The sequence below is a fragment of the Mobula birostris genome, chromosome 8 (assembly GCF_030028105.1).
Source record: "Mobula birostris isolate sMobBir1 chromosome 8, sMobBir1.hap1, whole genome shotgun sequence".
Classification (NCBI taxonomy): domain Eukaryota; kingdom Metazoa; phylum Chordata; class Chondrichthyes; order Myliobatiformes; family Myliobatidae; genus Mobula; species Mobula birostris.
In genome coordinates this window covers 42,343,600-42,369,293 of record NC_092377.1, presented here as the reverse complement: position 1 = coordinate 42,369,293, position 25,694 = coordinate 42,343,600, and the positions used below count along the sequence as shown (strand labels likewise).

Here is a 25,694-nt window from a genome sequence, read left to right as displayed (position 1 = left end):
TAGGGCGTATAGCCGGTCGATCTGCGCGCTGGCACATGTGCCCCGGGATAGGGCATCGGAGGGCTCGTTGAGCTTCCCAGGCCTGTACATGATGTCATAGTTGTAGGTGGAGAGTTCGATTCTTCACCTCAGAATTTTATCATTTTTGATTTTGCTCTGCTGCTGATTATTAAACATGAATGCGACTGAGCGCTGGTCAGTTAGCAGGGTGAACCTTTTGCCGGCAAGATATTGCCTCCATTGCCTTATAGCTTCCACCATGGCCTGGGCCTCTTTCTCTACCGCAGAGTGTCGAATTTCAGGGCCTTGAAGGGTACGGGACAAGAACGCCACTGGTCTTCCTGCCTGGTTGAGGGTAGCAGCCAGCGCAAAGTCGGAGGCGTCACTCTCTACTTGGAAGGGAATGGCCTCATCCACCGCATGCATTGCTGCTTTGTCAATGTCCCCTTTTATGCGGTTGAAGGCCGCGTGGGCCTTGGCAGAGAGGGGGAATGTGGTGGACTTGACCAGGGGGCGGGCCTTGTCTGCATAGTTAGAGACCCATTGGGCGTAATATGAAAAGAAGCCCAGGCACCTTCTGAGGGCTCTGAGGGTATTGGGAAGAGGGAGTTCCAACAAGTGGCGCATATGGTCAGGGTCAGGGCCAATGACTCCATTCTCCACGACACACCCAAGGATAGCAAGTCGGCTGGTCCCAAATACACACTTGTCCTTGCTATAGGTGAGGTTGAAAGATTTGGCCGCTTGGAGAAATTTTTGGAGGTTGTTGTCATGATCCTGCTGGTCGTGACCGCAGATGGTGATGTTATCCAGATATGGGAACATGGCCTTCAGTTGGCACTGGTCCACCATCCTGTCCATTGCCCTCTGGAAGACAGATACACCATTCGTGACACCAAAGGGGACGCGCAGGAATTGATAAAGCCTGCTGTCCGCCTCGAAGGCAGTGTAAGGGCGGTCCTCTCGGCGGATGGGGAGCTGATGGTAAGCGGATTTTAGGTCTATGGTCGAGTACACCTTGTACTGTGCTATCTGATTGACCATATCCGCGATGCGGGGTAGAGGTTACGCGTCGAGCTGCATGAACCTATTGATGGTCTGGCTATAGTCCACGACCATCCCATTCTTCTCCCCGTTCCGAACAACGACCACCTGCACCCTCCAAGGACTTGTGCTTGCCTCAATGACCCCCTCCCTGAGCAGCCGCTGCACCTCCGACTTAATGAAGGCTCTGTCCCCCGCGCTGTACCTCCTGCTTTTAGTTGCCACAGGTTTACAGTCGGGGGTCAGGTTGGCGAACAGCGGTGGGGGAGGGATCCTGAGGGTGGTGAGGCCACGAGTGGTGTCGGTATTGTGGCAGTTGGCATGATGTTGGGTGGGATGCGTGGGTCAGTGTGTGTGTGGTCAGTAGTGGGGTATGTGACGTATTCCTACCAAACTGGGGATTTACGACAGTGATTGGTGGGAGGGGCCCATCATACTTCATTGTCACGCTTTTCAGGTGGTTCTGGAAGTCCAACCCCAACAGCACAGGGGCACACAGTTGAGGCAAGACCAGAACGTAAAGTCCCGATATTCTGTGCCCTGCACCACTAGTGTCGCTACACAACCCCCCCCGGATGTCTGTTGTATGCGACCTGGAGGCCATGGTGACCCTCCGACTTACCGGCCGTATCATGAGTCCACAATGCTGCACCGTGGCCGGGTGGATAAAACTCTCCGTGCTGCCTGTGTCAAACAGGCAGCTTGTCCTGTGCCCCTCCACCAGGATGTCAATCATTGACCTTGCGAGCTGGTGGGGAGTGCTTTGGTTGAGGGTCACGGAAGCCAGGGTGGGGTCGCTGTCTTGGTCCGGCGTGGTGGGGTGCCCGTGAGCACCCGTTGGTCGTAGGCGGTGGGAGGTGGCGCCGATCAAGATGGCCGCCCCCATGTCTCGCACGTGGTGGCAGTGTGCAGGGAAGATGGCGGCCGGGAAGATGGCGGCTCCTATGTCTCGCACGTGGTGGCAGTGTGCAGGGAAGATGGCGACCCCCACGTCTCGCATGCGGCGCTGCTCGATCCCGCTCGCGGTTTTGACTTACAGACCTTGGCGAAGTGGCCCTTCTTTCCGCAGCTGGAGCAGGTAGCTTGTCGGGCTGCGCAGCGTTTCCGGGGGTGCTTCTCCAGTCCGCAGAAGTAGCACTTCGCGGACTCACGACTGGCGGCAGCCGAGGTCGATTTGCCGGCAGGTTGCGGGGTCTGCGGCACCCATGAGGCCATCGGGGGATCGCGTGCCTGGAGAGCCTTGGAGTCATGCAGAGCGGCCTCCAACGTATCAGCCAGCTCCATCGCCGAACTTAGGGTAAGATTGGCTTCTTCCAGCGGCCGCTGGCGCACGTACACTAACCTGGTCCCCGTAATGAAGGCATCTCTCACTAGGAATTCTGCATGCTGCACCGCCGTCAGCTCCTGGCAATTGCAGGCCCGCACGAGTGTCTGTAGGGCCTGGACAAACTCAGCACTCGATTCCCCGGGGCGTTGTTGCCGTGTCGCTAAACGGTGCCGAGCATAGACGCTGTTTATCAGCTGCAGATATTGTCTTTTGAGTGCGTTCATCGCGCCGTCGTAGTTCGGCTGGTCTCTGATCAGCGAATAAACCCATGGACTGACCCTGGAGAGTAGAACTCTGCGCTTCACTACAGGGTCGGTCACTTTAATCTCCTCTAGATACGCTTCGAAGCAGGCCAGCCAGAGTTCGAAAGCGTTTCCAGCGTCAGGTATTTGCGGATGGGGGTCTAATTTTTCTGGTCTCAGGGCCTTTTCCATGTTTTAAAATGTACAGCGAATAAAATTGAAGCACCTTCAATTACTCCAAAAGACTGAGGTTTGGTAAAAATACTGAAAGGCTTTTATTTGCTGTACAATACGACCTCCACAGTGAGTGTCTGCCCCCGGACTGAGGGGGAGGGGCAAGGCGAACACCTTTGTACAGGACTCTGTGGGAGGAGCCACAGGAGCAGTCAGCAGAGGGGTGTGTCCAGACAGGTAACTGAGTTACAACATATATACATGGTTTACCACACCGCCTTCGCCCCTTCTCCTGTCAGTAGAAACAGTTCCGCTGGGCTTAGAGGCTAAGCCACACGAGAAGGCCAGGAGTTGGACTTGGTTGTCAGAGGCTATTTGAGGCGCATGCTGTGAGGAGCACTTTTAGGTAGTGGGAGCTTGTCCTTGGCTTGACAACCTTGGAAACCAGTAGGATGTAAAGAGCTGAACATAATATACTAAGTACTGCCTTACAATGATTTGTGCAAACATTGCAAACAGTTAACCGTGAAATAGTTATCATTGGTTATCTGTTCAATGCCACTGTTCAAAAGTTAGTTAGAATTTCCCCACTCCACTGCATTTGGCTCTTTGCTTCACAACTGACATGCATTGAATATTGTTTGTATTTGTAGGGTTAGATATGAAATAACTTGACTTCAGGATGGTTATTACAAGCTGAAGTACATTTTATGTGGTGTGATTGCATGTTGATATCTGCCAATCAATTCATCTGTCACTGAATTTTAACTATAATCTGTATAATTTAGTTTCTTAAGTTTTTAAATTGTACTTTGTAGATTTTTAAAAACGTATAATCTGAAATGGTAATTTTTTGTTTCTTTTCTATTTCTGCATTCTCAATTCAGTTTTGTGTTATTTATATTTCCTCTTCCTGATTTTATATTTTCACCTGCTTTAATTCACCCATCTTTGCAGCACTTCTGCTGTTTGCATCCTAAATTTACTTGATTTAGGAGGTACATACCTTGTTGGTTGCCTAGTTCAGCTTTCCTCACTTCACTGTCATCAGTTGCAAATATGACAATTGAACGTGCAAAAGTTTTTTGAGCAAGTGCTGCAGGGCAAACTAACTAATGGCCGATGGTATAAGATGTTCAGCTAGAGACAGTGGTGGAATTGAGCCCCGGTGTCTGACATAGTAATACTGTTACGTCAACTGCAACGCTACAGTACTGTACTGCCCCAGTGTTCTGTCAGCTACAACTCAGTGGTGTGCGCAATGCCATACCGGCCAATTTCTAATTGTATGACAGAATCATCTACCTTATTTATACACTGTATGCACTCAAATACAACACCTTCAGTCCTGTATTCACTATCTTTTTTTTTTTCAGTTTTGTCTCCATGTTGTCCAATGAGACATATGGGACATGAGGGACATTAACTGATGGGGATTTGAAAACCACACAATTAATATTGTAGGTGTTTTATGTTTGAGAAACAGTAATGATTCTTTTATTGAATACCAAAAACTGAACACAATGCATGGTAAAAGTCCTTTTTGTAATTACCTCATCACAACAGACCAGCCTCTTAAAGTGAACCCAACCTAATGTCGGTGGTGGTGAATTCTATATGTTTCCACCAATTACGTTACCCTACAATATCACTAATTTCACTTTGCATTTATTTGAGTGTTCACTAAGGCTTGCCAGGCATGAACTACCTTTCCAAATCCAGCTCTGTATTTGCTTTTACTGAACTAGAGAGTGCCTGCCCCTCACCTTCTCTCCATTATTTTTTCTCTGTGATAACCCTACTTTCCTCTAGTGGTTCTGAGGAATTGAGTGAGCTGGAAGAATTATTTTTGCACATCTCCTGCAAAGTGAAGAGGGATATAGTTGAAATATATTAAATCTCTCTGTTCCTCCAAGATCTTTATTTGTTTCCTTTATGCCTCCTCTGGAAAAGCATTTCTTCACATTTCTCTCCTTTCAATTTACGTTTACATTTTTCTACCCAGCCTCCTAATTCTGCACAGATCCTTACAGTCATTGTCATATGACCCTTTTTTGGGCCAGATTTTGATAGTGCCCGTCCATAACAATGTCCAGATTATTCATATTCGTGAAGCAACAATCCTATCACAACAATTTCTCGGCCCGAAACATCAACTGTACTCTCTTCCATAGATGCTGCCTGGCCTGCTGAGTTCCTCCAGTATTTTATGTATGTTGCGTGGATCTCCAGCATCTGCAGATTTTCTCTTGTTTGTGACAAAAGTTTCTCTGTTGCATTTGAAATTGAAGTATTATTCCATCCTTTTAGTAACTTATTAGAAATTATCTGCTTTAAAGTGAATGGTGCTAGGATTTTATTGAATTGAAGATATCTACTTTCTTTAAAGAGCTCTATTTTCTTTTTCTGCAGACACAAATTTTGTCCTTGGGAATGCCCAGATTGTGGACTGGCCTATTGTGTACAGCAATGATGGATTCTGCAAGCTGTCTGGATATCATCGAGCGGAAGTTATGCAGAAGAGTAGCACTTGCAGGTATTCAAAGATGTGATAGCATTTTGTTTTTTTCCAAAGTAAAATGTGCTCTAATGCATCATACTGATTTGTATGGAAACGAATTATTTTCTAGAACGAATTTTATATTAATATTCACTTGCAATTTACATACAATCATTTGTTTGAATGTACGTAGCAATATGTTTTGCTTGGGGATTCAACATCGAAGCCATGGTTGAACTTCATTCAGAGCAACTAACACCTGACGTATTGTAATTGAAGCTGTAGATAAGAGAGCAGAGCATATGTTTTGTTGCATGTTTAGGCCTGGTTGGCTTAATCTCTTCAGAAATGCATACTATCATCTGTATTATTTGAACAATTGCTTCCTTTCCCTCATTCAGCCCTCTCACACCCTATGTATTTCCCTATCTTTCTTTCTTCCTCTGTCTCCCCTATCACCTCTCTGTTTCACAACACAAGAAAAATCTGCAGATGCTGGGAATCCAGAGCAACACACAAAAAATGAACTCAGCAGGCCAGGCAGAATCCATAGAAAAGAGTAAGCAGTCTACATTTTGGGCAGAGACCCTTTGTCAGCTCTCTGTTACTCCCTATTGTTTTCCCCTTCCATTACTCCTTCTCCACAACCCTTACATCTTTTACCTTATCATGTTCACTCTCCCTCCTCTTTCGCTCTCTCTTCTTCCTTTTCACACTTCATTTCTCCCTTGCTCTTCTTCCTTCCCCTACCCATCTCGTTCTCTCCCTCCTCCCTCCCCCACCCACCTCATTCTTTCCCTCTCCCTCTCTCTTGTCCTTTCTCTCCCCACTCCCAGATTAGTGTTTTGTATTTTCCTGCTGCTGAAACCCTGTGGAGCAAGATTTAGCCTGAGACACACTTTGTCATTCTAATTTCTATTATGTAAGATAGGATGTACTTGCCTTAGAGGGAGTACAAGGAAAATTACAGGACTGTTTCCAGGGGTGGCAGATTTGCCATAAGGGGAGAAATTGAGTAGTTTGGGACTGCGTTCTTTGGCTTTCAGAAGAATGAGATCTTAGCTGCATTCAGAGAGGATGTTATCTCAGATTGAGGAGTCTAGAACCAGGTGGCACAGTTTCAAAATAAGGAATAGGCCATTTAATACCGAGATCAGTAGAGATTTCTTCACCAAGAAGACTGTGAATCTTTGGAATTTTCTACCTGGAGGCTCAGTCACAATGTTTATTCAATATTAAAAATATTGATTTTTTTATATTAAAGGAATCAGGGAGAAGATCAACTACAGGATCTTCTCTTCCTTTTTATTATATTCTTACATTCTTATGTGTGTACCATCAATAAAATACACTTCAGCTAATCCTTGGACTGCATCTTCTAAATGTATGATCACTACCAACAATAGGGGCAAAGGAAAGCAAGTGTATAGAAATGTAACCACCTATGAATCCACTTTCAAACATCACAGAATATTGACGTTGATGCTTAATGGTCTTCCTCTATTTTTAATGTCCTCAAACCTCATACCTAACAGTGCCATAGAAGTAGCTCAACCAAGATTATAATGCTGAAAAAAATGTAGCAGCCCATCAAAGGAATCAGAGATAGCCTCTAAATGATGTATTTTCTGGATGAACCATGCCAACATATATAAACAAATCTCCACATTTTACATCTTATGTTTCCTATCCTTTATTGCTTGTTATCTCTGTGCCCCCTTGGCCACAACTGACACTAAGCCAAATACTGTCATGAGTCATAATTTAAAATGTCAACTAGTCATTCCCTCCAGCGCCTTGTGCATGCCCTTGCATTGAGGGATGTAGTTTGCAAATTGTACCCATTGCTCTCCTATTGACAGCATACAACTCATGGAAGACTGGTCACTACCTGTAGAGAAGGTCACTGATGGACTTTTTGACATCCTGTGGAAAAGGTCCTCTTTCCTCCTTTTCCCAAAGTCAAACAAGTCCTCGGAGATTTATGTCTGAAAATTGGAGTGCCCATTTAGACATGGCTACCAGCAAGCGATTAAAACTTCTTAAAGAACTTCGATCACTCATTGCAGCTACACAGTAATTTCTCTTTAAGAGATGGAAATATAGAGGCAACCTGTATTAACTATTTTTGACTGATAGTGGTCAGTCGCAAAATTAGGTCTTGCCATGGTGCATTGAAGTGAGCCACAATGCAGTTAATAGTGGCTGATCACAGAAAGGGAGTAGGTTACTCTTCGGAATTTAGATGGACATTATGTAAACAGGACTGGCCAGTTGTGCTATATGATTCTAACACATGTTTTCCAGTGTTATCCAAATTAACTTTCATACAGTGCATGGTGTAATCATATCTTTTGAAAATTAAAAAAGGTATGGAGTGGCTTTGTAATTACTGGAATACCAGCTTTCATTTCTGGAGTGGCTTTAATGTACAAGGAATATCCTGTGAGTCCTCCAAGAGGTTTGTCAGCTTCAAAAGAATGGTCTTCTGATTAAGCATTCAAGACTTATGAAAGAAAAATCAAAAGTAATTGATGTGGGAACTTAATTCTAATTTAAGAGTTGCTTTATAAAAGGACTGTGTGTGCTTCACTTTTTCATTAAAGAAATTGCTCACAGAAAGATACTTTGGAGCAGAGTTCAAATTAAGAAGTCTGAGTAGCAAATTTACAGAAAGGAAGAATGATGGAATAATGCTCATGATTTTTTATGCAACACACATCAAAGTTGCTGGTGAACGCAGCAGTCCAGGCAGCATCTCGAGGAAGAGGTACAGTCGACGTTTCGGACCAAAACCCTTCGTCAGGACTAACTGATCTCCTGACGAAGGGTCTCGGCCTGAAACATCGACTGAACCTCTTCCTAGAGATGCTGCCTGGCCTGCTGCATTCACCAGCAACTTTGATGTCTTGAATTTCCAGAATCTGCAGAATTCCTGTTGTTTGTTGTTTGCATGATTTTTTATTCTGCTTTCCGTTCCTGGAGATGGTCAGTCCAATTCAGTATCCGCAGTTCACCACTTAATCTTTTAGGCAAGAGGCCAAACCACATTTGTTAGGAGATTTTTGAAATCTGATGTCATCAGTGTTGAATTTGTCTATGCTCTCACCCACCATATCTAAGGTTATGTTCAATAGTCTTTAAAAGGTTGCTGTGAGGTGTGGGAACTTTGCACACTATTGCAATGGATTAGGTATTGCCTGTGTTGGAGCTGCCAAAGCATTGCAGGGAGATCAGTATTCTTGGTGGAGCATAGCTGTTAAAGAACTGTTTTTCTGTGGGGTTCAGTGTTATGGAACCTGGTGTTTTTAACAGTAGCAAAATAAAAAGAAACCAAGGAACTCAGAATTGAAGTAAAAGATGGGAATGTTAAATTTGAAATTGTATATAATGTTCTGTGTTACATTTGTTCTTTTGAAGCTGTGCATACCAATAATCAAATTTAATGTGGCGGTGTTCACCAAGCTACCAATATTCACCACCAAATTTCAATTTTAATTTATGTTCACAGCTTCATGTTTGGGGAATTAACAGACAAAGAAACAACTGAAAAAGTGCAACAGACATTTGAAAACTATGAGATCAACTCGTTTGAAATCCTCATGTATAAAAAGAACAGTAAGTAAAATAATTTAATGCAGAACCTATTTTAAATGTCATCAAAAATTCATAGTATAGATTTAGTTTTGACAGAAATTTAGATAATATAAGTGAACACAGTTAAGAAATGGGTATTTCATTTGGTTCATGCTAAATAATTACTGTTCATTCAGGTGTACTTTGCAAGAAAATCATGCTTTTTCGTTTTCTTACAAATATATGGCGTATTTTTATCTTGATTAAACACATATATCAATTGAGTTACAGAAGATGTCAGAATTCCTGAGCAGAACATGAATCAATCATCATTTTTAACGGCATTATGTCATGTTTGCAGGAAGTGCGTTCAGTTTTTAAAAAGTAAATTGATGCTGTAAAACTAATTTAATATAGAAAGTTCTGAAGTTGACACCACCAAAAATAGAAAAATCATCTTTCCATCTGATTACTTCACCAAAAAGTGTTTTGATCCATTTATATAATTTATGTTTCCTTTTCATGCATTTGCCTTTTTTTAACCTTTTTTTTTGTTCAAAAACAAAAAAGGCTGTATGTCGCTCTTTCAAGCTGAGTTTAGAGTTCATATTTAATTAAACTGGTTAATGTAGGTTGAAGCTCAGAAGTCTCTATATGGATCTATTGCAGTACTTTAAAGGAGCACGGTGAGGAATGTGCTGAGAATGCATAAAGCAGTATGCTCAAAATAGCTCATAATGGAAATTAAATCCGTATATCCCAATGTTCATGCACAGGTAGTCAGTGCTTTCACCAGTATATTTAAAACACAGACACAAAATATCTCTTATGGTATGATTACACTTTATTTAACAGACCATTCTTTTTACTTTAATGAATTCCATATTCTCTTTGATGTATTAGATGCATATTCTCTTATTAATGGTTATATGCACATTCAGTACATGCACTGCATGTAGCACAATGGAAAAGGTACATTTGATATCTTAACTGTTCATTTTGATAGGGACACCAGTTTGGTTCTTTATGAAGATTGCTCCTATCCGGAATGAACAAGACAAAGTGGTATTATTTCTTTGCACCTTCAGTGATATCACAGCTTTCAAACAACCAATTGAAGATGATTCATCCAAAGGTAACTGCTCTAACCTTTTTGACATTTGAATTATAGATTGTACTCCCTTGGAGGTATTTAAAATTCAGCCAGATAAAAATATTAAAGAGCGTAAAAATGATCTTCAATCATAGTACGAAAAGGTTCTCCTGAATTTGAAATAAAAAAGGGAAATGCTTGTATACCTCAACAGGTCAGGGAGTATCTGTAGAAAGAGAAACAGTCAGTGTTTCAGGTCTATGGTGCTCTATCAAAGATTGCAAAGCAAAAAATGCAAGTTGGGAGCTAATGTGTAGAAAGAAGGGAATGACTGTAATAGAATATGTCACAATGGTGTCATGGTACCAGTTAGCAGCATTTTAAGTGTTTTGGTCTATGTAATGAGTTGCCTGCCCAGCAGGTTAGATTTGAGTGAGTAGGACAAAATCTGAGCCAACAGTCTCATCACATTAGCATGACACAGAGCAAGAAGCTAATGCTAGAAGAACATTATTGGGAAGGATATCAGGGTAAAAGAGCTTAATACTGGAATCATGGGGAAGATGCAGAAAAGTTAAATTGTTGAATTGAGGAAAGTCAAGATTAATTATCTCTGGAAAAGACTCAAAAACACCTTGGGTGCATTTTAGAAAGGAATACTTACTGATCAGAGGAGTGAGGTTGTGATCACTGAGGATGATGAGGAAAAAGTGCAAGGAAACAGTTAATGGTTCAGACATGAATGGACTCTTTACGTTAAGAACATAAGAAAATAAGAAGTAGGAGCAGGAGTAGGATAAAATTCTATTTCATAGGGCATAAAAAATTTATTGCTCAAAATAATTTCGAAGAGTGTCTGATGTTTGACCACGGTGCAGAATTTTTTATTCATTAATTCAAAAAATCTCATGGACGTTGCTGATATCATTCACAGAACTTTAAACAAAACTTCTGCATTTGAAATCTGGGAAAATCAGCAGACAACAATAGAGTAATTTTTCTAATCAATCAGTTATAGTATTGGATTGTATCACGCTTGACTCATGTTACCAATTATCCTGTGCTGGCTCCATGGCCACATAAACTCAGCTATTTCATGACTGCCTTTCTACGGCCAACCTACAGATTCAGAATCAGGTTTAATATCACCGACTTATAGTATATCATGAAATTTGTTAACTTTACAGCAGCAGTACGATGAAATACATGATAAATAAATATAGAGAATAAAACTGAGTTACATTAAGCATATGTATGTCTATTCAAAAGTTAAAATAAGGTCATGCAAAATGACAGAGACAAAAAAGTAGTGAGGCACTGTTCATCGGTTCATTGTCCATTTAGAAATCGGATGGCAGAGGGGAAGAAGCTATTAGTGAAACACTGTGTATGTGTTTTCAGGCTTCTGTACCTCCTTCCCGGTGGTAACGGTATGAAGAGGGCATGTCTTGGGTGGTGGGGATCCTTAATGGTGGACGCTGCCTTCCTAAGGCACCGCTCCTTCACGGTGTTGAGGCTGGTATCCATGATGGAGCAGAACTAATTTTACAATTTTCTGCAACTTATTTCGATCTTGTGCAGTAACCCCCACCCCCAATACCACATGGTGATGCAGCCAGTCAGAATGCTCTCCACCACCAGAGTGTGCTACAAAATCAACCGGGCCTCTGGGCAATGTACTCAGGCCTCATCCTCTGCAGTACCCTGATGGCCTTTAGCAGTGTATGAAACATCCAAAAGCAGTTAAAACTGATATCAATATTTAATTAAAAATCAAAATAATGAAATAATTATATATTACAAACTGTTACAAATTAATTAGATTTATAAATGTAAAATGAAATATAGAAAGATAATGAAGAAACTTAGCTGATCACATGTTTTGCATGAGGCTAGTCACCTGTCCAAACAAATATAGCCATACAAAATGTGACAGCATTGGTGAATGTAAAGAGAGGAACCAATTACTAGATGTATCTGACCTCTTCACGCAGTAAAGTGCTCGTGGACTCACCATTGAGCAAGAGATTGAATGTAGACATCTACAATTCTGCATTGCATTGTGCCAGTGCAGAAGCCAAAGTGTGCTGATGCACTCATTGTGATGGACTTGTGAGTCTCTATTCATTATCTGCTGCAGGTGCTAGTGCAATCTGGCCCAGCAATTTAACTTGCCAGATAGGATCAGAAAAGCATTTACATTTCTTCCTTTCATGGAGAATAGAAGTGGTCAACTCCGTTATGATAAACTGGACACACTTGTACAAAGTCTTTTCTCGTTGTTTCATATTTTCTTGTGTTTATTACTAGTTGATGGATGGTGTGATTTTTGAAACTGCTTCATGTATTTGCAGGCTGGGGTAAATTTGCTCGTCTGACAAGGGCACTCACAAGCAGCAGAGGTGTTCTACAACAACTTGCTCCCACTGTGCATAAAGGAGAAAGTGTACACAAGCATTCACGGCTGGCTGAGGTGAGACTGCTGTCGTAATAAAATGGTTGTGAAATTATGTCAAACAAGTTAGTCTTTTCACTTATTGTGCAGGTGATAAAGGAATAATTTGGCTCTGTCTTCCATTTTCATAACCATGGGATATTTTATTCAGTTTACAGTCAATTAACTATTTTCCAAAGAAAGTAGTTGAACAAGGTGAAATGCAAAATTTTGAGTGGTATAATATTTTGAAATATCATAAACAATGAGGAGGATAGCAATCAATTACCAAAAATCAAATGGCAGATGAAATTTAACATGGTGAAATTACCTATTCAATTAAAAGAATAAGATGAGTTAATATAAACCAAATAGCATTGTCTTATAGAGTATGCAGGAACAGAAGGGGCTGGATGTACATGTGCATAAATCTTTGAAAACTACATGACATTTTGACTAAGTGGCTAATAAAAGATATGGAATCCTTCATACTGTATATAAGTCATAGTACAAAAGGAGAAAAGTTATGTTAATTTTGATTTTCACTTCATTCAAGGGATGTGAGCTTTGTGGGCTGAACCAGCATATAATTTACAACTTTACAACTCCTCCCTTGGAGGGTCAGACACCCTGAGCCAATAGGCGGGTCCTGGACTTATTTCCTGGCATAATTTACATATCACTATTTAATTATTTATGGTTTTATTACTATTTATTATTTATGGTGCAACTGTAATGAAAACCAATTTCCCCCGGGATCAATAAAGTATGACTATGACTACGAATTGTCCATTGTCCTTGAGTAGGTGATGGTGAGCTGCAGTTCTTGAGGTGTAGGTATACCTGCACTGTGATTAGGGAGAAAGGTCTTGGATTTTGATTCAGTCATGATAATTTCCAGGTCAGTTTGGTGTGTGGCTTGGAAGACAGCCTCCAGGCAGTAGCATTCCTATGCTTGTGCTGCCCCCACACTTCTAGCTGAGGTCATAGGTTAGGAACGTGCTGTCTTAGGAACCTAGTGAGTTGCTGCAGCTCCTCTGTGTGTGAGTGAATGGTTGTAGGTGGGTTGCTGGTCAAGTGAGCTGCAATATCCTGTACTGTGTTGAGCTTCTTGAGTGTTGTTGTACTTGCACTCATCCAGGCAAGTGAAGACTGTTCTATCACACTCCTTGTAGATGGTGGGCAGGCTTTATGGAGTTTAGAAGTGCTGCAGCATTCCTTGTCTCTGATCAATTCTTACAGACTATTGTGTAAAAACTTTGGTTCATTTTCTGATCATTACTTATCCCCTGGATATTGATGTGGGGATTCATTGAGTTATATTGCCATTGAAGGTTGGAGGTGATGGCTGGACTTTCTCTTATTGGATATTGCCATTCCCAGTACTTGTGTGGTGTGGCCTGGATATTGTCCATGTCTTGCTGCACTTCAATGTGGACTGCTTCCTTATCTGAGGAGGCACAAGTGGTGCTGAACATTGTGCAATTAATAGCAAACCTCCCTAATTCTGAGCTTTCAGTTGAAGAAAGGTCATCACTTGTTGTTCTAGGCTCAACCATATTCTGCTGCTTCATTAAGCAACTGAATATGGTAGGGCCTAGGACTTACCCTGAGGAACCCAGAGATGTCCTGCGGCTGAGATGATTGACCTCCAACCACCACAATCACCTTCCTTGGTGACAGGTATGATTCCAACCAGCAGTGGAGTTCCCCCGATGCCCACTGACTCCACTTTGGCTGGGGTGCCTTGATGCCATACTCAGTCAAATGCTGGCTTGACATCAAGGGCAGCTACACTCACTTCACCTCTGGAGCTGAGGGCCGTTGTCCAGGTTTTACACTAAGGCTGCAATGAGTCAGGAGCTTGGTGACTTCAGTGGTGCCCAGAATGAGCTTCTGTAAGCAGAGTGCTGCAAAGCAAGACCTGCTTGATAGCACTGTTGTACATTCCGCCATCACGTTGCTGATCTTCAGAAGTAGACTGATAGGGCGAACGTTGGCTGGGCTGGATTGATCCTCGCTCTTGTGAACAGGACATACCTGGGCAGTTCTTCACATTCAACAGGAATTCTGCAGATGCTGGAAATTCAAGCAACACACATCAAAGTTGCTGGTGAACGCAGCAGGCCAGGCAGCATCTCTAGGAAGAGGTACAGTCGACGTTTCAGGCCGAGACCCTTCGTCAGGACTAACTGAAGGAAGAGTGAGTAAGGGATTTGAAAGTTGGAGGGGGAGGGGGAGATCCAAAATGATAGGAGAAGACAGGAGAGGGAGGGATGGAGCCAAGAGCTGGACAGGTGATTGGCAAAAGGGGATACGAGAGGATCATGGGACAGGAGGTCCGGGAAGAAAGACAAGGGGCGGGGGACCCAGAGGATGGGCAAGAGGTATATTCAGAGGGACAGAGGGAGAAAAAGGAAAGTGAGAGAAAGAATGTGTGCATAAAAACAAGTAACAGATGGGGTACGAGGGGGAGGTGAGGCCTAGCGGAAGTTAGAGAAGTCGATGTTCATGCCATCAGGTTGGAGGCTACCCAAACGGAATATAAGGTGTTGCTCCTCCAACCAGAGTGTGGCTTCATCTTACTCTCACTCTCCTTTTTCTCCCTCTGTGCCTCTGAATATACCTCTTGCCCATCCTCTGGGTTCCCCCCCCCCCGTCTTTCTTCCCGGACCTCCTGCCCCATGATCCTCTCGTATCCCCTTTTGCCAATCACCTGTCCAGCTATTGGCTCCATCCCTCCCCCTCCTGTCTTCTCCTATCATTTTGGATCTCCCCCTCCCCCTCCAACTTTCAAATCCCTTACTCACTCTTCCTTCAGTTAGTCCTGACGAAGGGTCTCGGCCTGAAACGTCGACTGTACCTCTTCCTAGAGATGCTGCCTGGCCTGCTGCGTTCACCAGCAACTTTGATGTGTGTTGCAGTTCTTCACATTGTTTAGTGGATAGCAGTATTGTAGCTGTACTGTATCAGTTTGGCCAAGGATGTTTCAAGTTGTGGAGCACATGTCTACTGTAGTATGGTTAGAATGTTGTCAGGACCCTTAGTCTTTGCTGTATCCATTGCCTTTAGCCTTCTCTTGATATCATGTGCAGTGAATCTAATTGGTTGAAGATTGACATCCATCATGCTGAGAAATCCTGGAGGAGACTGAGGTGGATCATCCATGGTACACATCTGCCTAAATCACTGGTAAGGACGCAAGTGAATATTCTAGTCAGCAGGAAGGATATCAAGCCCTGGAGAGAGTTAGGAAAAGATTTACTAGAACACAGGATTTCAGCTGCAAGCTTAAAGGAATAAGGTTGTTCCTCTTGGCAATAAGATAAGAGGAGGTTTGATAGAAGTACAGAAGATCATGGCAGGTTTAGTTAGGGTAGGTAGAGTAAAGTTATTTCTTTTGGAAGATGTTCAAAGACCTGGGGTTCATGTTTAAAGTTTTGGGCAAAAGATGTGAGGAAATTAAAAAAAAACGTTTTTACTTAGAACAGTTAGAATCTATATTTCATCACTGGTAGGAGTGGTGGAAGTAGAATAAATCAGTTCCTTCAAAAGGGAATTGGATAGATGTTTAAAACAGAATAATTTTGTAGGGATGTCAGGAAAGAGCACGAAAATGTCACGGACAGGCTTGCTCTGAAAAGGCTGAGGACTTAATAAACTGAAGGGACACATTCCTGTACCCTAACAATTCCGTAATTCTGAAATTGAGGAATAAATACTAACCAAAATCCTGGGAAGAAATCCTCTGCCCTCCTTCAAAATAATAGTATGAGGCCTTTATCATTCATTGAGAGAAGACTCTCAAGGGGTTAAATTAACATCTCTTTCAAAAGTCTGCACCTCTTCACATCCAGTAGACACTAAAGTCTCTCTGTTGACTCTGTACTGGATTTTCTGGAGTGGGGTTTGAAATTACAGCTTTCTGCTTCAAAGCAGGAGTGTTCTCTTCGAAGTCTGGTACTGAATGCAGTAAATATAATCTGACGAAATGATACTCTGCTATTTTATGGACACGTGAAGGAAAGCATTTTGCTTTCTTAATCATTGTTCAAAGTCTTCAAAAATTTTTCATTATCAAAATATAAAATTGCAATGTTTTGCTGGTACTTTTCCTGACTGTGAGCTTGGTTGCAGCCAGAAATAACTTTTCAGCTCTGAGTTACTGAGATGGATGTTCATTCATCTTACAGTCTATATGCAAAAATGGCTGATATATTTGTATAGCATCAGTCACTATTTTCCTTAGTAATTCATTATATAGTATATGAAGGAGGTTTTAAACTTCTATCTGAAATCATGTTATCCACTGTTTCCTAAATCTAGTTTGCTGAAAATTGTTTGGTTTGCATCAATGATTGATGTGGAATTAAATTTGTGCTATTAAATGACAAATAATTGTACCTGAATCTTGCATTGTAAATTATGAGAGAACTAAAATGGAATCAGGATACAAAAGAAAATCATTAGTATTATTGTGGTAAACCATGTATATATGTTGTAACTGGGTTAACTGTCTGGACACGCCCCCTGCTGCCTGCCCCTGTGACTCCTCCCACACTGCCCTGTATAAAGGTGTTTCGCCTTGCCCCTCCCCTCAGTCCAGGGCCAGACACTCACCGTGGAGGTCATATTGTACAGCGAATAAAAGCCTTTCAGTATTTTACTAAATCTCAGTCTTTTGGCGTAATTGAAGGTGCTTCAATTTTATTCGCTGTACATTTTTAACATGGAACAGGCACTGAGACTAGACAAATTAGACCTCGATCTGCAAACACATGACGCTGGAAACGCTTTCGAACTCTGGCTGGCCTGATTCGAAGCGTATCTAGAGGAGATTAAAGCGATCGACCCCGTAGTGAAGCACAGAGTTCTACTCTCCAGGGTCAGTCCATGGGTCTACTCGATGATCAGAGACCAGCCGAGCTACGACGGTGCGATGAACACACTCAAAAGACAATACCTGCGGCCTATAAACAGCGTCTATGCTCGGCACCGCTTAGCGACACAGCAACAGCGGCCTGGGGAATCGAGTGCTGAGTTTGTCCGGGCCCTACAGACACTCGTGTGGGCCTGCAATTGCCAGGAGCTGACGGCGGTGCAGCATGCAGAACTCCTAGTGAGAGACGCCTTCGTTACGGGGACCAGGTCAGTGTACGTGCGCCAGCGGCTGCTGGAAAAAGCCGATCTTACCCTAAGTTCAGCAATCGAGCTGGCTGATACGTTGGAGGCTGCTCTGCATAACTCCGAGGCTCTCCAGGCACACGATCCCCCGATGGCCTCGTGGGCGCCACAGACCCCGCAACCCGCCAGCTATCGACCTCGGCTACAGCCAGTCGTGAGTCCGCGAAGTGCTACTTCTGTGGACTGGAGAAGCACCCCCGGAAACGCTGCCTGGCCCAACAAGCTACCTGCTCCAGATGCGGAAAAAAGGGCCACTTCGCCAAGGCCTGTAAGTCAAAACCGCGAACGGGATCGAGCAGTGCTGCGTGCGAGATGTGGGGGTTGCTATCTTGCCTGCCGCCATCTTCTCTGCACTCCTCCACCACGTGTGAGACATGGGGGCCGCCATCTTCCCTGCACGCCGCCACCACATGCGAGACATGGGGGCGGCCATCTTGGTCGGTGCCACCTCCCACCGCCTCCAACTTTGCGCTGGCTGCTACCCTCAACCAGGCAGGAAGACCAGTGACATTCTTCACCCGTACCCTTCAAGGCCCTGAAATTCGGCACTCTGCGGTAGAGAAAGAGGCCCAGGCCATAGTGGAAGCTATAAGGCACTGGAGGCAATATCTTGCCGGCAAAAGGTTCACCCTGCTAACTGACCAGTGCTCAGTCGCATTCATGTTTAATAATCAGCAGCGGAGCAAAATCAAAAATGATAAAATTCTGAAGTGGAGAATCGAACTCTCCACCTACAACTATGACATCGTGTACAGGCCTGGGAAGCTCAACGAGCCCTCCGATGCCCTATCCCGGGGAACATGTGCCAGCGCGCAGATCGACCGGCTATACGCCCTACATGTAAATATTTGCCACCCGGGGGTCACCCGGCTTTTCCACTGCGTGAAAGCCCGGAACCTGCCTTACTCCCTTGAGGAGATCAGGACGATGACCAGGGACTGCCAAGTCTGCGCTGAGTGCAAACCGCACTTCTACCGACCCGAAAAGGCACAACTCATCAAGGCCACCCGCCCCTTTGAGCAACTGAGTGTTGACTTTAAGGGCCCCCTTCCCTCCACCGACTGCAATGTGTACTTTCTCAAAGTAATTGACGAGTACTCGCGGTTCCCCTTCACCATCCCCTGCCCCGATACCACGACCACGTCAGTTATAAAAGCCCTGCGCAAGCTCTTCACTCTATTCGGATACCCATGCTATATCCACAGTGACAGAGGATCCTCGTTTATGAGTGACGAGCTGCGCCAATATCTACTGGCTAGGGGAATTGCAACCAGTAGGACCACGAGCTATAATCCCCGGGGGAATGGACAGGTAGAGAAGGAGAATAGCACAGTGTGGAAAGCCACACTCTTAGCCCTCAGGTCAAAGGGACTGCCGGTCTCCCGCTGGCAGGAGGTCCTTCCCGAGGCACTCCACTCCATCCGCTCCCTGTTATGCACGGCCACCAATGCCACGCCTCATGAGCGGCTCTTTTCATTTCCCAGAAGGTCGACCACTGGGACCACCTTACCAACTTGGCTGATGTCCCCGGAGCCAGTGCTGCACCGGAAACATGCGAGGAGCAATAAATACTCCCCGATGGTCGAGAGGGTTCACTTACTTCATGCGATCCCCCAGTATGCCTAAGAGGTTTTACCTGATGGGCGGGAGGACACGGTCTCCATCCGCAACCTGGCGCCCACAGGAGCACCGGGACCCTTCCCTGAACACTTCGTGGTGACTATTGACCCCGTACCCACCGATGTATGTACCCATGAGACACTGCGCACTCCAAACCCTACACAGACACCACATGACACTCCCATACCGGGCGCGACGCACACGCACGAGGGATTACCGACGCCTAACGTGCTGACACCTCAAGTCAGGCCGGAGCCAGCACAACCGCCATCGCCGATGCAATCACCACCGGTGCTACGTCGATCACAGCGACGGACTCGACCGCCTGATAGACTTGACCTGTAAATATACTTCTTGTAAATATTGTCAGTCACCTCATCCCGCGGGACTCTTTTTTAAAAAAAGGAGGGGTGAATGTGGTAAACCATGTATATATGTTGTAACTGGGTTAACTGTCTGGACACGCCCCTCTGCTGACTGCCCCTGTGACTCCTCCCACAGAGTCCTGTATAAGTGTGTTTGCCTTGCCCCTCCCCCTCAGTCCGGGGTCAGACACTCACTGTGGAGGTTGTATTGTACAGTAAATAAAAGCCTTTCAGTATTTTACCAAACCTCAGTCTTTTGGAGTTATTGAAGGTGCTTCAATTATGCAAAGATAATTTTATTGAATGTTAATCACTGATCACTGGATTGTAAGGTGTACATTAGAAACAGGCTTCAGCATAATATAACATCTTAAACTATATTACAAAAATTTGTGTTCAAAAAGTGGATGCTATTAAGCACTTACCCTATGATGTTTATCTCTTTTTGATTTACTGATATGATTCTTAGGTGACGCTAATAATTGGTTTCCATGGTAAAAATTCTGCTAAGATTTCAGAACTGCTATTACTTCAAACACTTAGTGCTTTGAAGTCCTTGTTGCAAAACTGAGATTAGCAATTACCAGTTTTTTGAACAGAATATACACATACCTTTATCATCAAGATGAATAGCAATGCACACACTGCTCTCCTTTCAATTTACTGTTTGAAAACCTCATGAATTATTTAAAACATGATACATGTTGTCATTTTTATTTGTTTAATTTAGCATAGAAACAGGTCCTTCTTTGGATCATCCTTTCCTGCCAAAACTATCTCATTCCCCCTTTTTGCCCTTCTAACTTCCTTCTTAAGTGTACTCCTACTTCAAGACATCTCTTTATCTGCAAACAGTTTCTCCCGTCGACTTTTGGGAGTTCCTGTATCATGCAATCAAAATTAGTTTTTCCCCAATTTAGGACTTAAACTTGAGAACCAGTCCTATCTTTTTTCATGATGTGCCTTGAAATTAATGGAATCATATTCACTGGTCCCAAATGGCTGTCCCATTGACACACTAACTACTTGTCCAGCCTCATTTCCGAAGAGGAGTTTGAGGTTTGCCCCTTCTTTTGTACGGTCATCTATATATTGCTTCATAAAATTTCCTTGGACACATTTAACAAATTCTGCTCCATCTAATTCCTTTGCACTCAGGCAGAACAGTCGATATGAGGGGAAGTTGAAATCACCTATTAATACAACTTTACCTATGATTTGATGTCTCTTCCTCATATGTGCTAAAATTAGAATTCTACCTAATCTTTGAAATATGGTAGATGTTACAGCTCAGTAATCCCAGATATAATTGCTGCTCAAATTTGATAACTTTAGTTTTTTTTTATACTTAGCCAAGCAGTTCGGTAGAGGTTGTTAGTCATGCTTTTCTGGATATGTGAAAATGGAAGGGATTTTATCAGTGTCAACAAATATACTGATATTTGAAAACATTCTTGAGGAGTATTACTGATGATTACGAGCAATCACCTTTACAGCTTTAAACCCTGATATGTCTACACAGGGGAACAGACAATAACATTACTGACCTTTATGGATTTGATTGTGGAAATCTCAGTGATCCCTGAATACTTGAAATTATTGAACCCAATAAGTTGTTGAGAACTTATCTTTTAAAAACTTAAGTAAAAGCTGAATCATGCTGTTTTTTGTAGGGGAAGGAGTGGCGGAATAGTGGTTAGTGTCCATTGGAGAACATGAGTGTGTTATAAGAAATCTTGTGCATTATGATCTCTACAGGAGATATTCCAATACATTACATCTCAAAGGAATAACAGCAGAAAATATTGGAAATGATAAGCTGGTTAGGTAATCATGGAGAGAGAAACAATACTGATTTTTCATGTCAGTGAACTTTCATGGAACTTAATATGAATTCTGAGGAAAGGAAATTGATCTGAAACATTAACTCTGTTTCTTACTTTATAGATGCTACCCAAGTATTTCAAGAATATTGGTCCTTTTTAGGCTTCTGCATTTGCAATATGTTACTTATGCAATCCCATTAAATGAGTCTGCCTTCACCTATTTTTAAGGCAATTTTTATTCTTTAGCAATGCAATGATCAGGTTTCATAGCCTAATCCATACTGCGCAATAAGATGTATAAGACCATCACATTGTGATTGGATTGTTCTGGGCATCTGGATGTTTTGCATCTTGTTGTATCTCCTGAGCTGTTGGTTTTACACTCAAGTTTTCCTGAATGACTATGTACTGTGTGCCATTCAGATCATTAACTTGCACCCCAAAGCTTTACATGAAATTAGTAAGAACATCTTACTCTTATGTCATGTACTCAATTGTCCATTCAAACTGTTTCCAGATTTTCGAGGTTTCATTTCAACTGAAAAATCCAAAACAGTCCATAATGATTTAAAATAATAGCAGATGCTGGAAATCTGAAATAAAATCAGAAATTGCTGGAAGTACTCAGCGGGTTGGACAGCTTCTGTGGAGAGAGAAGCAGAGTTAATGTTTCAAGTCAATGACCTTTCATCCGAATTAACCTTCTAACACTTGACTTATTTACTAACTGCTTGACTTACTAGTAGTTCCAAAATATATTATTTTATATTAACTCAATTTTAAATTGTAAAGGGTTGGATGAAAGGACCAACTTTGAAGTTGAAAAGACACCTGAGTGTTGTATGCCATTTTCTTTCTGCTAGTGCTTGCACAAAATTTCCTGTATGGGGCAGTATTCAGTTGGGGTTAAATTATTTGGCCATCTGAGCACAAGATGGTTTTCCTGGTTGAGAACCCAGTAGGCTTAATTACTACAAAACAGACAGCTTTCAACTATTGGGCTAACGCTGGCATCCAGCAGACCAATCCCATCAGTCCTATTTTCTGTCTCCTTACATCATTGCAACATATACTCTCTCAAATGCCTGTTAACCACACTTTGGTTCATGTGCTACTTACTTACACTCAGATATTAGTGCAGCCATTTAATCTGTCAACACATATTTGGGAGCTGAGAGAAAACTAGAGTACCTTGTGGAAACACACACAGTCAGAGGGAGAACATGCAATCTTTACACAAGCTGCTCGAGTAATCAGAATTAAACCATTTCTGGAGTTGTGAGTTAGCAACACTGTACTTGACGGGATTTCCACCAGTTTGTCAGATCAAAGAGCGATATTCTGAATGTCCTATAGCTCATGTGATCAAGTAAATGACCTCAAAAAAGTAAGAATTGGCTATAAACTGTCTTCCTGAGCCTTTTAGGTGGAGTTTTAACTTTCTCTGCCTTGATTAAAATCAGAGCTAAAATCCAATCAGTGCATAGAACATAGAATAGTACAGCACAATACAGGCCCTTCGGCCCACAATGTTGTGCCGACCCTCAAACCCTGCCTCCCATATAAGCCCCCACCTTAAATTCCTCCATATACCTGTCTAGTAGTCTCTTAAACTTCACTAGTGTATCTGCCTCCACCACTGACTCAGGCAGTGCATTCCACGCACCAACCACTCTCTGAGTAAAAAACCTTCCTCTAATATCCCCCTTGAACTTCCCACCCCCTACCTTTAAGCCATGTCCTCTTGTATTGAGCAGTGGTGCCCTGGGGAAGAGGCGCTGGCTATCCACTCTATCTATTCCTCTCATTATCTTGTACACCTCTATCATGTCTCCTCTCATCCTCCTTCTCTCCAAAGAGTAAAGCCCTAGCTCCCTTAATCTCTGATCATAATGCATACCTTCTAAACCAGGCAGCATCCTGGTAAATCTCCTCTGTACCCTTTCCAATGCTTCCACATCCTTCCTATAGTGAGGTGACCAGAACTGGACACAGTACTCCAAGTGTAGCCTAACCAGAGTTTTATAGAGCTGCAACACACATAAAAGTTGCTGGTGAACGCAGCAGGCCAAGCAGCATCTCTAGGAAGAGGTGCAGTCGACGTTTCAGGCCAAAACCCTTCGTCAGGACTAACTGAAGGAAGAGTGAGTAAGGGATTTGAAAGTTGGAGGGGGAGGGGGAGATCCAAAAGGATAGGAGAAGACAGGAGGGGGAGGGATAGAGCCAAGAGCTGGACAGGTGATAGGCAAAAGGGATACAAGAGGATCATGGGACAGGAGGTCCGGGAAGAAAGACAAGGGCGGGGCGACCCAGAGGATGGGCAAGGGGTATATTCAGAGGGACAGAGGGAGAAAAAGGAAAGTGAGAGAAAGAATGTGTGTATAAAAATAAGTAACAGATGGGGTACGAGGGGGAGGTGGGGCATTAGCGGAAGTTAGAGAAGTCGATGTTCATGCCATCAGGTTGGAGGCTACCCAGACGGAATATAAGGTGTTGTTCCTCCAACCTGAGTGTGGCTTCATCTTTACAGTAGAGGAGGCCGTGGACAGACATGTCAGAATGGGAATGGGATGTGGAATTAAAATGTGTGGCCACTGGGAGATCCTGCTTTCTCTGGCTGCATCATTTATAGAGCTGCATTATTACATCGCGACTCTTAAACTCTATCCCTCGACTTATGAAGCTAACACCCCATAAGCTTTCTTAACTACCCTATCCACCTGTGAGGCAACTTTCAGGGATCTGTGGACATGTACCCCAAGATCCCTCTGCTCCTCCACACTACCAAGTATCCTGCCATTTACTTTGTACTCTGCCTTGGAGTTTGTCCTTCCAAAGTGTACCACCTCACACTTCTCTGGGTTGAACTCCATCTGCCACTTCTCAGCCCACTCCTGCATCTTATCAATGTCTCTCTGCAATCTTTGACAATCCTCTACACTATCTACAACACCACCAACCTTTGTGTTGTCTGCAAACTTGCCAAACCACCCTTCTACCCCCGCATCCAGGTCGTTAATAAAAATCACGAAAAGTAGAGGTCCCAGAACAGATCCTTGTGGGACACCACTAGACACAATCCTCCAATCAGAATGTACTCCCTCCACCACCACCCTCTGCCGTCTGCAGGCAAGCCAATTCTGAATCCACCTGGCCAAACTTCCCTGGATCCCATGCCTTCTAACTTTCTGAATAAGCCTACCATGTGGAACCTTGTCAAATGCCTTACTAAAATCCATATAGATCACATCCACTGCACTACCCTCATCTATATGCCCGGTCACCGCCTCAAAGAGCTCTATCAGGTTTGTTAGACACGATCTGCCCTTCACAAAACCATGCTGACTGTCCCTGATCAGACCACGATTCTCTAAATGCCTATAGATCCTATCTCTAAGAATCTTTTCCAACAGCTTTCCCACCACAGATGTAAGGCTCACTGGTCTATAATTACCTGGACTATCCCTACTACCTTTTTTGAACAAGGCAACAACATTCGCCTCCCTCCAATCCTCCGGTACCATTCCCGTGGGCAACGAGGACATAAAGATCCTAGCCAGAGGCTCAGCAATCTCTTCTCTCGCCTTGTAGAGCAGCCTGGGGAATATTCCGTCAGGCTCCGGAGACTTACCTGTCCTAATGTATTTTAACAACTCCAACACCTCCTCTCCCTTAATATCAACATGCTCCAGAACTCATACTGTCCTCACCATCATCAAGTTCCCTCTCATTGGTGAATACCGAAGAGAGGTATTCATTGAGGACCTCGCTCACTTCTACTGCCTCCAGGCATATCTTCTCACCTTTATCTCTAATCGGTCCTACCTTCACTCCTGTCATCCTTTTGTTCTTCACATAATTGAAGAATGCCTTGGGGTTTTCCTTTACCCTACTCAGCAAGGCCTTCTCATGTCCCCTTCTTGCTCTTCTCAGGCCCTTCTTAAGCTTCTTTCTTGCTTCCCTATATTCCTCAATAGACCCATCTGATCCTTGCTTCCTAAACCTCATGTATGCTGCCTTCTTCCACCTGACTAGATTTTCCACCTCACTTGTCACCCATGGTTCCTTCACCCTACCATTCTTTATCTTCCTCACCGGGACAAATTTATCCCTAACATCCCGCAAGAGATCTCTAAACATCGACCACATGTCCATAGTACATTTCCCTGCAAAAACATCATCCCAATTCACACCTGCAAGTTCTAGCCTTATAGCCTCAATTTGCCTTTCCCCAATTAAAAATTTTCCTGTCCTCTCTGATTCTATCCTTTTCCAGGATAATTATAAAGGCCAGGGAGTGGTGGTCACT

General features: G+C 43.4%; 1 protein-coding gene across 1 annotated transcript in view; it reads left to right on the top strand.

Annotated features, from left to right (window-relative positions):
- kcnh1a (potassium voltage-gated channel, subfamily H (eag-related), member 1a) overlaps nucleotides 1-25,694 on the top strand; it is a 276,378-nt gene that overhangs the window by 30,431 nt on the left and 220,253 nt on the right. The window contains exons 2-5 of the mRNA XM_072266862.1: nucleotides 5,200-5,323; nucleotides 8,799-8,905; nucleotides 9,870-9,998; nucleotides 12,311-12,429. Coding sequence (XP_072122963.1) covers nucleotides 5,200-5,323; nucleotides 8,799-8,905; nucleotides 9,870-9,998; nucleotides 12,311-12,429 — 479 coding nt within the window. The remainder of the gene's footprint in view (nucleotides 1-5,199; nucleotides 5,324-8,798; nucleotides 8,906-9,869; nucleotides 9,999-12,310; nucleotides 12,430-25,694) is intronic.